The sequence below is a fragment of the Synchytrium microbalum genome (genome assembly GCF_006535985.1).
Source record: "Synchytrium microbalum strain JEL517 chromosome Unknown SmJEL517_scf0043, whole genome shotgun sequence".
Taxonomy (NCBI): domain Eukaryota; kingdom Fungi; phylum Chytridiomycota; class Chytridiomycetes; order Synchytriales; family Synchytriaceae; genus Synchytrium; species Synchytrium microbalum.
The window spans coordinates 185,830-199,449 of NW_022158392.1; the positions used below are offsets into that span (position 1 = coordinate 185,830).

The following is a 13,620-nucleotide window of genomic DNA, read 5'->3' on the forward strand; positions in this document are numbered from 1 at the left end:
TAATACCGTGAGGAAGATGAGTTTGGCGTCACGAGCGACTGTTCTGTGTCGAAAGTCCTTCCTTTCTAAGGTACATCTGATCGCTTTTCCTATTCTTCTATTCGTATTTTGTGACTGACAATTCCTTCACGTTCTAGGCTCTGTCGTTGAAAGTGCCATCGCGATCTCTCTCATACAACTGCTATGATTATAATATAGCTGGCTTGACTCCAGAACTACGTCAAGTATGCCACTCGTCTCAAATTAAAATACAAACATTTCAACAACATGAAATCCAAACATCTAACTCCCGTCCTATCACCACCTAGTTGCACGAAGCAGTTCACGATTTCTGCCAAAAGGAACTGGCTCCACGTGCTCACGAAATTGACAAGGCCAATGAATTCCCAATGGACATGTGGAAAAAGTTTGGTGACATGGGCCTGCTAGGAATCACTGCTCCTGAAAAGTATGGCGGGCAGAATATGGGCTATCTGGCTCACTGTATTGCCATGGAGGAAATATCGAGGGCTTCGGGCTCTGTTGCTCTGAGTTATGGCGCCCATTCAAATCTCGGTGTGAATCAGATCGTCAGGAATGGATCTGATGCTCAAAAGGACAAGTATCTTCCCAAGGTATACATTGTGGCCGATGCAGTTTGGTGTCAGTGTCTTATAGTCGGGGATAATTGACACAGTCACACCCAACAGCTGATAAGTGGGGAGCATGTCGCTGCTCTGGCCATGAGCGAACCTGGATCAGGATCAGATGTCGTGTCTATGAAGCTGAGAGCTGACAAGAAAGGTGGCTACAAATTTGCATTCTTGAGAAGCCACCTCGAGTTTTTCGCTCGTTGACACATTCCCATCATATAAAGGTGATCGTTACATACTCAACGGCACCAAGTTCTGGATCACCAACGGCCCAGACGCCAATGTGCTCGTAGTATACGCCAAAACCGACATCAAAGCTGGACCACATGGAATTACGGCCTTCCTTGTGGAAAAGGGCTTTACAGGATTCTCTACAAGTCCCAAACTTGACAAGTTGGGAATGCGTGGTTCAAATACCTGTGAACTTGTCTTTGAAGACTGTGAAGTTCCAGGTGTGTAACGAAGGAACATGACAAAAAAACCAATTATAGAAGCAATCATACGAGCTAACGTTATTTTTATAGCGGAAAATGTATTGGGTGGTGTTGGTAAAGGAGTATATGTGTTAATGAGTGGGCTGGACTTGGAACGATTGGTCTTGAGTGCTGGTCCTCTTGGGTATGCTGCATTTCGTTGATTTCGCATTTTTCTGCACTCGAACTGACACCACATTTGCTTCCTAGTATAATGCAAGCAGCTCTAGACGTGACGATACCATATGTTCATGAACGGAAGCAGTTCGGACAGCCTGTTGGTCACTTCCAGGTAAGAGTGCATTTGTTTCAGGCAAAAACGGAGATGTTCAGACCAATTTTTCCCTCGGAAAAAGTTACTCCAAGGCAAACTAGCAGACATGTTCACCAAAACATCTGCTTCAAGATCGTACACATATGCAGTCGCACGAGCGTCCGATAATGGTCATTCCAGCAATCGTGATTGCGCCGGAGTCATCCTGTACGCTGCTGAACGGGCTACAGAGGTGGCCTTGGATGCGATTCAATGTCTGGGTGGTAATGGTTATATTAATGATTACCCAACGGGACGATTGCTGAGAGATGCTAAATTGTATGAGATTGGTGCGGGGACAAGTGAAATTCGACGAATGCTAATAGGTGCGTTTGCAGTGCTTCAATATGTGAATAGTCACAATATGCTAATGTCTCCCATCGCTTCTAGGTCGTGAGTTCAACAAGGAATTCTTGAAAAAGTAGTCTTTTTCAATCGAATAGAGTTTTATATTGTAAACGAGGCTATCTCTATGACTGGGGATTTTATATCACAATGCTGTTGTGAGTTAATATAGGTGCTATTTGTTTACACTGTCACATTCCGTAATTTTTAGTAGTTGTCGCTGTTGCTAGATTTGTCTATCGTCCTCGCTGCTTGTCATAATTTTTGATTAGATTTAAGGTCCAAAGACGATTTGAGATTGATTTCCTCTACGGTTTCCTCCACGACCAACACGTTCTCTATGCAAGTCTGAGCTGGACAAACCACCGGTTCGTTCACCATTCATAGGAGTGCTAGTTCCAGAGGAGGCTACCCCAGCATCATATCCACCAAAGATATCAAAGGTAGTATTATTACGCCTGTTTACAGAGACCCGAGGAGTTGCTGTTCCTGAACCTTCTGAAGTAGCATATGGAGCTGGCTGGCGCCCGTATGAGGTGTCTGGAGCACTACCTTCTTTTTTACCCAACAAGTCTGGAGAAGATTCGTAGTGGTTCATATAGTGACGACGGCTCTTGAATGGAGTTTCACCAACGTCCATATCGAATACACTAGATTTGGTGTGGTGACGGTTGATTACGGGTGTAGCTGGTACACTGCTTTCAAGTTGCTGTTGTTTCATGATTTCACTATACTTGGATGTAGCAGGTGCTGCAGACTCGTATTCATCATGACTGTATACATCCTTTTGCTGTTGTTGTTCTGATGGTAGTCCTTCATAGTATTCGTATTCACCATCTTGTGGGTAGCTTCTACCGTAAGCGTTGCTGTCGTGATTGTAGGCTTCATAATCACCAGTTGGAGCAGGAGCACCAGTCTTTTCATATGCTTCATATTGTTGTTCATACGAAGGTCGTCTCATTGCAGCTTCACTACCAGCATAGCCATATTCAGAATTACTAGATTTAGATCCTACTACGGGTTCAGCAGCCTTGGCAGCAGCAGCGGCAGTGGCCTTGACACCAAATATATCGGATTCATATCGGTTTACAGATCGTTTGACTGGCATTGCGTGGTCAAAGTCGTTACCAAAGATCTTGTTTGAGGAGCTACTAGATACGGAGTCACGTTGCCTGGGAGTTCCCGTTCCGCTGCTGGGGATGCTAGTAAAGTCATTACCAAAGGAGAAGCTGGATGCGTTCCTGTTGAAGCGAGGTTGACCAACTGGAGTAGCAGCGCCAGAGCCTTGGACTGAGAATATATCAGAGTGCATGCTTCTATCTCTGATGGTTTTCCATGTAGTATTGTCCCTAGCTAACTTTTCAGGCACGGATGTATATGTGGGCGCCATGATACCTTGCTGTGATTTTACAGACATCTTGGAAAAGCTAGATGAGACGTCATCATTCTCAGTGCCAAATGTCAGAGTGGAGCGGCCGCCTGGAGGTTGACTACGTCTTGACATGATTGATAATTATGTGGGATGAACTAGATCAAAGAGCGGATCGTGTTAGATACGGTGAGTATTGGACAGCGAATGGAGTTCAATTGCATGAGTTTACATTAATAGATGCAGTTGATGGTCTCCGTTGACTTGATATTTATCGTTCTGGCACAGTTCTTTGGTTGGGATTGATTAAATGGAATGATGAAAAAATCTGAACAACGGGAAAGAGACTTTGCAATGAACACTCCGCATCGCATATATCCAACTTTATTATTTTCATGTGGATTATATAATCATATTGGAATTACACGCCGGATTATACGTGTGGTAAAGCCTTCACGATCATTTACAAGATCGAACAAGTAATTGCAAAATGGGACGAGGCATCAAACAGATCTTGGAAGAGGCGCGACATGAATCCTCGAACATGCTTGATCTAGACGAGCAGGGACTGAAAGAAATACCATCAGAGCTGTGTACGTGTAAACACTAGTCATTACAACTCGTGATTCTGAATTTCAGTTCTCTTACTCCAAACATTACTCAAATCAGGGGAAATTCAGACTCTTGGAAGACTAAATCTATCTCATAACAAGATTACTGGTGCGTCCGAGCTACAGATCAACTTCCCCGTGCTGACATCAACCCCCAACAATCCATAGATCTGCCAGAAGACATTGCAAGACTCAGCAAGCTGGAATTACTGACCATATTCAATAACAAGCTGGATTCATTGCCAAAGTCGATATCATCGTTGCCGTTGCTCAAGATAGTCACCGCCAGGCATGTTTTTGTTTGGATTGTCATTGGCACCGTGCTCAACAATACAATACTGTAGTAATAACAAGATCAGAGAACTACCACAAGCTATCGGAACATGTCCAAAACTCAACTATTTGGATCTCAGTTGCAATTCGCTAGTGGAGATCTCAAAGAACTTTTGCTATCTGAGTACGTCTTGAACGCACTGAACAACACAATACCACGGTGTCTGAGCAACTGAATACGTAATACAGATACTTTACGGACACTACATTTGGCAGACAACAATCTGGTCGAATTGCCTCCAGAAATCGGTAACTTGATCAAACTGGAAACGGCAAGTTAGCAGTTGCTGCGTTGAACTCGTTCGAATCGCTCATTCATATTTGATCATCTAGTTGGTGTTGAGAGATAACAAGCTTGTCTCGCTACCCAAAGAGATTGGCAAACTCAAAGAAATTCGATTCTTATTGTTACAAGGCAATCGTTTGACTACTCTGCCAAAAGAACTTGGTAAACATGTTGTCTTGTGATTTTTATCTATGCGCATCTGCTAAAATGACCGACAAATATAGCAAACACGCCATTGGACAGTTCTGGTGCTAAATTGAGACTGGCTGGTAACCCACTTGCAAGTGCTATCGTTGATGTCCTAAAGAGGACTGGCGTACCTGGGCTCTTTGCATTGATGCGGACTGAAGAGTATGAAAAGGATGTTGAGAACACTATTGGGTAAGTTCACCTCCCGGAAACCCACTTGCAAATGTTATCGTTGATGTCCAAAAAGGACTGAAGAGTTTGCAAAGGACGTTGAGAACAGTTCGATCCTTGTGTCGATGTTTCGTCCAAAACGTGCAACAAGCTAACAGCCACGTCATTACCTCCCAACTAGGAAAACAAAGAGCAAATCGTCCATCTTGTTCTTTGGTAGCAAAAATCATTAGAATTGAAGCTGTCAGTTATACTGCTGTAGCACCAACCTTCCTTGTGTAGTATACACATAGTTCTCTCTGCCCGTAACTCAAATAGAGATTTCTTTGCCGTTCTACTATATAAATAATGCTGTAGCGTTCCACTTGCTTGTGAATATTGATCAGACTATAATAGAACTTATGGTCCGAGTTTCCAGGCTACATCATAGCCCGGCCAAAATTTTCGACATTTTGTGTTAGGAGAGCCATTCGCTGATCCACTTGCTTTGACTTCCTTCGTTAAGAATCACGAAATGACGGACGAGACCTCTCTAACGGCAACGAGAGCATCTTCAGTTAGCAATGTAAGAGATGACTCGGTTTTATCGTTCCAGAACCGACAAGATTTCCTTTTCTTTGGTTGCTAAAGATTTCTAACCACGACCATCGGGTTGACAGAGTCATTGATTGCATTTCTTGGACTGTCTACGAGATGGAGCCGTGCCTGTGAGCAATGTCAAGTAGATACCACACAGGGAATACAACACGTAGTGGAAGGCTGGGCTGGCAAAACTAGCTTTGCAACAACAAACCGGAACAATCCCGTACTACTGATTGTTGCTGTCTCTATCGATGAGTATGGAGATGAGGCTGATATGTTGCCATTGTTTTCGTTCTTGGAGGCTGTCAATTGGAGTGGGGTTAATCTACATTTACGTTTGCGGCTTTGGAAGGGAATGGTTCAATGTGAGCATCGTCCTCTGGTAGCTGTAGCTCCGAAACCGTAAAGTTATCCCAATATGTAACGCCTGTGTTACTATACCATTATGTCAGAGTCGAGAAACTATAGTTGCCCAAGTCGAAATGGTTGGTGGAGGCGTTGGATACCTCATGTAGTGTTGCTCTAAAGGCAGACACGTTACTATTCCATCTTGGCATTCCAAATCAATGCAGGGAGATCCGATGCAAGGTTTGTCGCTCCGACTGTACGGTGTTTACCAGATTTAATCTCATTCGTTGCGCCTTTTAGAAATTGTTGAATTATCGGCAGTTGAGCAAAGCTTGGAACCTCACATTTCGCTCGCTACCTACTTTTGTCTTTGAACATGACATTCGCTGGGTCTGCGCTGTTTGGAATGACCACAGGAGTGACGATGTCTATATCGTAGTATCGTACACCTAGTTACATGATCGCCGAGATCCCTATATCGTGGCAACTCTATACGATCTCAAAGATCGAAGATGCCTTGTAGAATATCCGTCGCCACTACATATTAACGGGAAGTCTGTGAGAGTCGGAAGCGTCAAGGTTGTAGGCAGCAAGCTGCACATTGCATGGGAAGGTGTGGGTAGAAACGATATTTATTGTTTGAATGTGTGGGAATTACAGACGGGGGTTTATCTTGGAGAGCAAACGGTTGATGGTGGTGACCTTGCAGACTTTGAAGCCCTACTTCAAACATCTTTGACTCGACATTTTACGGAAGATTGGCGCTTTAGGTGCTCTACATGCTCAAGGACAATGTGAGCATTTGGGCTCGCATTTCGCCAAACACTTCAAACATCAAATATCTAGCAACCTCAGAGAATGAATGCTTGGAGGTAGGCTTCACGAACGAAAAGAATCTGATTGTGTATCTAGTGGAAATGGACGCAGTGGCTCCAGTGTCTCTTAGGAAAATCAAAACAGTGAGTCTCCCCTCAAATCATAAACTCATTTCCGTTTCTGCCTTGGAAAAGGTTAAAGAAGGCGTTTATGTAATATTTTCGTTTGAGGAGGACAGCTGATTCTCTTCAACGGTTGCTGCCACATATGTACAGATATTTGAAGAATCGAAGCCAAGACAAATCGTAACAAATGGTCGCTGTCCGTACATCTCGATAGCTAGAGCAAATCCATACAATGACGAGTATCTGCTTCTCACAAACTTGCCAGGGACTCTTGTAAGTTTCGCTTTTAACTGCCGGCACTCTCAAAGAGTCCACAACTTTGATAGAAACTGGTCAAAAGCTACAATGGCGCCTAGATGTGGAATTTAAATCCATCAAAATAATGTCTACATGCTTGATGGTTGTGGTAGACCGCTTTTATTTGGGTATGGGGGGGGGGGGGGGGGGTTTGTTTATATTGGTAGCATCGCTACAAATATTGAGTTAACACACCAGGCACCGATAGGTCCTGGAGATCCCATCATGTGCAGTACGATTTGTCTACGTGGACACAAACAATGGCAAGCCAGTCTTGAAAGCGGCCATCGCTCATGAAGCTGATTCCGAATCCAACACCCTCATCACTGTGGAAACCATTTCAAAGAAAATGATGATGATTGTGTGTCCTCCCATTCCTTTCTCCCATTCCTTCTGACAATATCGAGACGCCTTGCTAAAGCACGTTACATAGACCTGACCATAGGAGTCATTGAGAAACATGTCCTCAAAGTCGAAATCACCCACAGGGCAACTGTCGATTGGGCGATTTATGGGTAGCTTTGGATTCGCTGCTGTTTTGGAAGGATTTGAATAACGCGCCAGATGTGAATCGGTGCATCATTCGTTTCATGTTTGGTTGTTCGGGTGCATCTATAAGTACTGCTTACTTGCAGACGTTGCCTTTCAGTTAATTTTTAATCACACTTTTTCTCGTTCATCTTGGAACTAGAAACTTTGGTGACTGAGATGTCAACCCGTCCTATCACAATACACAAAGGATAACGGATTGTCGCCGTATAGTTGAGCTTATGGCCTCACTTTACCGAGATCCCAGCGAATTTCCCAAGATACGTTGATTACGAGATTCCGATCGTAAGAGCCAAAAGCTTCAAGGCCTTGGAGAAGCGGTGAAGGCGGAAATTCATGCTGTCCGTGAAGAGATAGCAGCAATAGACGCTCTGAAAGGTTTCACCATTTCGGTCAAGGAAGACTTACACCGCAGCCTAGCTACTTTAACGGAACGGACTCTAAAACTCGAACAGCTGCTTGCAAGCATCGCTGATGGACAGGAATTGAAGATGGAGAAATAGTGGTGGGCTGGACTACCACGTAGTACATTTGATTCATAGCAAATACAGTCTTCATACTACATTTGTTTCATTGCTGGAAAAATGTTGATTATTTTGGCGTTATATTGGGAGTGACTATTTTCTACCCTAGACTTGAATGCGAGGGACTCGCATACCTTGAGATGTGCCAGGAGACGTTCAAGTTCAATATTTCGCTGTTTAGGACGACAGCTCTTTCTCTACGTCGCCATACAACTGAGTGCCACGACAGCCCTCAACGATCAGGAAGGGCAAGCGGATCCAACCTTGGAAGCCCAAAGCGGTTTTATGAATCAGCGGCAATGAACCACTCATTTCTATTCCTATAATAGCATACAAACTTGTGTAGAAACAGCAAGAAATGACAAGTATAAGATTTGGTGGCAGTTCTACAATTTGAGTAACTTTTCCAATCTTCCATTAGCCTTTGCGGCATGCAAATCATCGCTGCCACCTAAGGACGACGGATCGGGTTAGTGTTGGTTGTAGGAGGATTGCTGGTAGCAGTTGAATCGACAGTTGACTGCAAATCGAAACATACCAATGTGCTGTTCATGGATGAATATGTTTGGGACAGTTGTTTGAGATGTCTTTTCCTTGAGATACCTTTGAATTTCGGATCCATTTTCTAGTAAATGAGACAAGATTTAGTATGGATGATAAGATTCGAACGTTTTTGACGCAGATAGCGGAGAAACAACCGACCTATTTGATCGAGCTCCAGAACCGAGTATTTGATGTTCATAGAGTCCAGTAAAGCCTTTGCCTTCTTGCAGTAAGGACAGTATGACTATGAGGCTAAATGTTAGTTACATGATTCCGACGCAAACATATTGCGAATTTGAGCCAAGGCCAAGAGAGATGGATACCTTTGAGTACATTTGGACAGCATTGTCGTGAATTTGAGAGTCGACGAGAGTCTTTATGCCGGCCATGTGAGTAGTTGATATAGTAGGTAGGCGTCTTCCAAAAATCCAAGAAACAATGCTCATGTTAGTGAATGGAGATCAGGCGATATATGTTCAACTAAGGGTTGATAATGACTGGAGTTTACCTATTTACTGTGTTGAAAGTTGTAGCCCGTTAGCTTTATTGGGTTTGTTCGAGTCGAGATCGCAGATTCGCAAGGTGTGGCTTGTATTTGAAATCACTTCTGTTTTTCACCTCAACGCAACTTGGGATTAATCCAGAGGAAAAGGTAAGCTCGGAACACCATTTCAAATCATATCTCGCAGCGTACCGTGACTGAACTGCAAACAAGCTTTTGTTACGACGAGCAACCTTCTGTCTCTCTGCTGTTTGCAACTTCCAAAAAAAACTCGAGGCTGCAAGCACAAGTGGTGAACAGAGAGGCTTTCTTGGATAGCCTTGTCTCATACTATTCACAGCTCTTTTATTGACTCGTTTATTCTGCCTCTTCCCATAGCCAGTTTAGGCCGTATCTCTGAAGAATCTATCATCATGGGTCGACGTCCCGCAAGATGTTATCGTTACTGCAAGAACAAGGTATATATAGCAGAACATGCAATATTTTCTTCTGCATTGTCATAAAGGAATCAATGATGGATGGCTCTGGAGTTGCTCTGTCTCTTAGTTTGAAATGAAGACAGCACACTACACCAACTCTGTTCAATCTGTATATGAATGACATTCACCGAACCATCAGTTGCTGGTCGTAGTCGGCTACACAACGAGCCATCCGGGCCATCCATTTATCTTCCCCCACACTACAGCACACCTCTCAACGAAACTCTATTTGCAACACGTCAAAACTAAACAAAAACCTTCCCCTTACTAGCCATATCCAAAGTCTCGATACTGTCGTGGTGTCCCCGATGCCAAAATCAGAATTTATGATTTAGGTCGTAAGAAGGCTACTGTAGATGAATTCCCTCTTACCGTACACTTGTTGTCGGACGAGTACCAACAGATCTCATCCGAAGCATTGGAAGCTGGTCGTATTTGCGCAAACAAGTACATCTCAAAGGTCTCTGGAAAGGACTCATTCCACATGCGTGTCCGTGTGCATCCATTCCACGTCCTCCGTATCAACAAGATGTTGTCCTGTGCTGGTGCTGATAGGTATGTAATATGGGAGAGGATCTGGTATAATCGATCGCATATATAGGCCAAAAACGAGATCATAGATATGTCGTAGCACCTTGGATCAAGCAATGGTTGATTTGTAATGGACTTGCACGACTGAACATAAAAAGTTACAAAACACCTTCAATAGAATAGCATACTAATTCATTCCTCTCCTCGTCACTGTAGGCTCCAAACTGGTATGCGTGGTGCTTTCGGAAAGCCAATTGGTGTCGTCGCCCGTGTAGATATCGGTCAAGTCTTGATCTCTGTACGAACCAAGGATGCCAACCGAGCTACCGTCATTGAAGCTCTTCGTCGTGCCAAATACAAGTTCCCTGGTCGTCAAAAGATCATTGTATCAAACAAGTGGGGATTCACTAAATTGACTCGTGAAGAATACATTGTGAAGCGACAAGACAATATGCTCCAACCTGATGGTTGTTACGTCAAGTAAGTTGCTATTGTTTGTAATTTCTCTTGGCGAACATATCCATTGACAATAATTCTGGTTTGTTCAGGTACCTCGCCGATAAAGGGCCTCTAAGTAATTTCGCCGAAATTAGAGTAAATCCTTGCCGAACATGTTCACTGACTTTTTTCTTTCTTTTCAGGTGCTTGGATGCGAATGCAATCAAAGGCATAAGTCAGTCTATACGCCAGTATATAAATTCTCACAAAAGCAAATATATTTTGTTCTGTTATTCATATGTTGTTATCGACAGCGTTGGTTTCGTCACACATATACAACCAAGAACTTAACAAGAAGGAGTTCATGTCAGCCATAGTTTGAGTCTAATGTCATGAGAAATAATAAGTAAGAGTTTGTACGATTCGAGCTTGTGACAAGTTCACCTGAAAGCATCAACCCCATTTAAATAATATCGAATTAACCTCTTGTCTCGAACAAAACCCAGCCTTTCATAAAGAGCTAGAGCTCCAAAATTTGTGACTTCCGTTTCCAATACCACCTGTTTTGCGAAGCGAGTCCACGTCGGAATCAACACAATCATTCGACCCAAATCAATTTACATCATCTACCTCATCTGCTCCACCACGCTTCAACTCAGCAACAGCTTTTTGCACAAGCCTTGAACCTAATGAATCAAAATATCAGACGGCTGTTATTGTTGATTTCACGCAAATTGCAAAATACACACCAACTCCAAGCTTCCGATATGGAGTCCGAACAGCCAACATGGCAATATATCCTCTCATGGTAGGAATATACCCTTGATGCGGTTCCAATCGGCAAATGATGACTCCAATATACTCTTCGCCATCCATCGCCTACGAGGAAAATAACGAGGTAAACGGGGTTGTCTGATGTTGTCTGATGTTGACGATCTTTCACCATTTGAGGAAGCTTTAAGGTAGCAAAACATGCCCAATCATCCAATAATACGTGAAACTTACGAGATAGCAGTAATCAGGCCACTGATGCATAAAGTATCGATACGTGAAAACTGTGTAGGGCTCTGACAGATCGTTTTCTATGAGGGACATGATAGCTTGGAGCTGGCTTTCGTCCTTGTATGGCTCTAGATTGATTGTGCTCACGCTCATTTGAGCGACCGCTAGGTTTGTTTCGTCCATAGGTCCAGCGAGAGATCGTTTAATTTCAGCAACTCGTTGAGCTGTGTTGGTAGCATACCGGATTAGTAAACTTACCTCTTATATCAGCTAACCAAGCCTGTTTTTGGGAAAGGCGAAAAGGAAGTTTTGTCATTTGCAGAAAAAGCTCACGGTGGTTGAAGCATCTATTACAGAACAGACAGCATAATCGCTTATAAGAACTTCTAATCACAAGAAACATGGGTGGATGCTGTTCGACTGAGGAGACTCCTCCTGCCAATCTGCACAAGCAAGATGCAGTTCCGCTCGTCACTCCAATTAGTGCACAAATCCAAAAGTTACAAGATGATGCACCAAAAATACCACCTCTTACGGGCTTATCAGAGAGCTCACTAGTTGCTGAACCTGCCAAGATCGACGCTCCCGTTTCCGAGGTACGATTACCCACTGCATTCGTCTTATCCTCGGTTTAATCACAAGTGGAGCATGGATTGCTGTTCCACTTAACAAAAAATGATTTTGATGCAAAAAACCACTGGTTGAATCGCTAACGTTGTAATGGATTATGTAGGTCAGGGATATTGCTGAGGCATCTGTCTCCAAGGAAGCACCAGTTGTTGCTGTACGTATGCAGTTTGGAGGATTGCTTCGCTCGCTCGGACTTATTGTGTGGAGCCTCACTGCATTTCTCTCGATTCAATCGATATTTTAGGCTGCTCCTGTTACACTCGAGTCTGTTGCGGAGAAGCCTGTTGAGGTAAAGACTAGTTGTGTTCGATGTTTGGTGGTTTTCTTTTTTTGTTGTGTGGGTTTGGGGTGGGGCTTCAAAGCGAGAGGACGGAAGGAAGGGATGCGTGTATAGATCGTTCCGATGAAGACTGATGCAGAATAATCGCTCTCCATTATGGAATTCTGGATGCAAAAGAGTCCTTGTGGCTGGTGATGACGTGGAAGGTCAACTTTTACTCAAAGCCTGCAATTTACAATAGTCCTCTCATGGATTAAGTACCGGCGCTATTGCCGGAGTTGCTGGCGTAGGTGGTCTTGCCGCCGTTGGTGCTGGTATTGCTGCTGTCTTACATCACGACTCGGTATGTATCCTTGATGACGAAGCCGTAAAGCTTTCAAAGTTACTAATCAAGCCTCATACTTCCAAGGCTGCTGCCCCAGCTGCTGAAGCTGCTGCTGCCCCAGCCGTTGAAGCTGCTGCACCTGTATGTGTTTGTATTTTTTTTTGTCCCCCACAACACATTTAACTGAATTTCTTTGTATAGGTTGTCGAAGAAAAGGTTGCTGAACCAGTCGCTGAAGTTGCTCCAGTCGAGGAAGCTGCTCCAGTCGTTGAAGAAAAGGCCGTCGAAGAAGCTCCTGTAGAAGAAGTAGCTGCACCGGTCGAGGAAGTCGCAGAACCTGTGGAGGAAGCCGCTCCAGCAGTCGAAGAGAAGGCTGTCGAGGAAGCTGCACCTGTCGAGGAGGTTGCTGCTCCAGTCGAAGAAGAAGTTGCTGCCCCAGTAGAGGAAGTAGCTGCTCCAGTCGAAGAAGCTGCAAAGGTTGAAGAGCCAGTTGTTGAGGAAGCTGCACCCGTTGAGGAGGTAGCTGCCCCGGTAGAAGAAGTCGCTGCCCCTGTTGAGGAGGTAGCTGCCCCAGCCGTCGAAGAGAAGGCCGTTGAGGAGGAAGCTGCTCCAACTGTAAGTCGATCACTGGAGTTTCAAATACTTTTATCAGATCGTTTACAAGACATCATCGTATAGGCTGAACACCACAGTTTGAGTACTGGTGCTATTGCTGGTATTGCTGGTGTTGCTGGTATTGGAGGTCTCGCTGCCGCTGGTGCTGGACTTGCTGGTGTCTTTGGCCACCATGAATCTGCCCCTGAAGCTGAAGCTGCTGCTCCAGTAAGTTCCCTCGGCTTATAGCCTTGTGTCGGGTAGCTGATATTGATTCCAATAGGCTGTCGAAGAAAAAGCTGTTGAAGAACCTGCTGCTCCCGTTGAGGAGGC

At 44.2% G+C, this 13,620-nt stretch overlaps 5 protein-coding genes across 5 annotated transcripts; 3 read left to right on the forward strand and 2 right to left on the reverse strand.

The window, feature by feature from the left end:
* Nucleotides 1-16: 16 nt before the first annotated feature.
* On the forward strand, nucleotides 17-1,843 carry SmJEL517_g05171 (uncharacterized protein; the record flags this gene model as incomplete). Its single annotated transcript, XM_031171098.1, has 9 exons — nucleotides 17-70; nucleotides 138-224; nucleotides 309-614; nucleotides 690-783; nucleotides 857-1,084; nucleotides 1,157-1,250; nucleotides 1,316-1,397; nucleotides 1,462-1,744; nucleotides 1,809-1,843. 9 exons carry the CDS (start codon nucleotides 17-19, stop codon nucleotides 1,841-1,843), a joined length of 1,263 nt encoding a protein of 420 aa, XP_031022933.1.
* Nucleotides 1,844-3,622: 1,779 nt separating this feature from the next.
* On the forward strand, nucleotides 3,623-4,747 carry SmJEL517_g05172 (uncharacterized protein; the record flags this gene model as incomplete). Its single annotated transcript, XM_031171099.1, has 5 exons — nucleotides 3,623-3,725; nucleotides 3,802-3,852; nucleotides 3,912-4,036; nucleotides 4,410-4,524; nucleotides 4,587-4,747. 5 exons carry the CDS (start codon nucleotides 3,623-3,625, stop codon nucleotides 4,745-4,747), a joined length of 555 nt encoding a protein of 184 aa, XP_031022934.1.
* A 3,602-nt stretch (nucleotides 4,748-8,349) lies between these two features.
* On the reverse strand, nucleotides 8,350-8,952 carry SmJEL517_g05173 (uncharacterized protein; the record flags this gene model as incomplete). The annotated part of the gene is made up of 4 exons (XM_031171100.1): nucleotides 8,350-8,414; nucleotides 8,502-8,588; nucleotides 8,666-8,750; nucleotides 8,830-8,952. 4 exons carry the CDS (start codon nucleotides 8,950-8,952, stop codon nucleotides 8,350-8,352), a joined length of 360 nt encoding a protein of 119 aa, XP_031022935.1.
* A 469-nt stretch (nucleotides 8,953-9,421) lies between these two features.
* SmJEL517_g05174 (uncharacterized protein) lies at nucleotides 9,422-10,691 on the forward strand (the record flags this gene model as incomplete). The annotated part of the gene is made up of 5 exons (XM_031171101.1): nucleotides 9,422-9,466; nucleotides 9,759-10,042; nucleotides 10,235-10,498; nucleotides 10,567-10,592; nucleotides 10,660-10,691. The coding sequence occupies 5 exons, from the start codon at nucleotides 9,422-9,424 to the stop codon at nucleotides 10,689-10,691; spliced, it is 651 nt and encodes a 216-aa protein (XP_031022936.1).
* Nucleotides 10,692-11,068: 377 nt separating this feature from the next.
* On the reverse strand, nucleotides 11,069-11,641 carry SmJEL517_g05175 (uncharacterized protein; the record flags this gene model as incomplete). Its single annotated transcript, XM_031171102.1, has 3 exons — nucleotides 11,069-11,142; nucleotides 11,206-11,335; nucleotides 11,462-11,641. 3 exons carry the CDS (start codon nucleotides 11,639-11,641, stop codon nucleotides 11,069-11,071), a joined length of 384 nt encoding a protein of 127 aa, XP_031022937.1.
* Nucleotides 11,642-13,620: the final 1,979 nt, after the last annotated feature.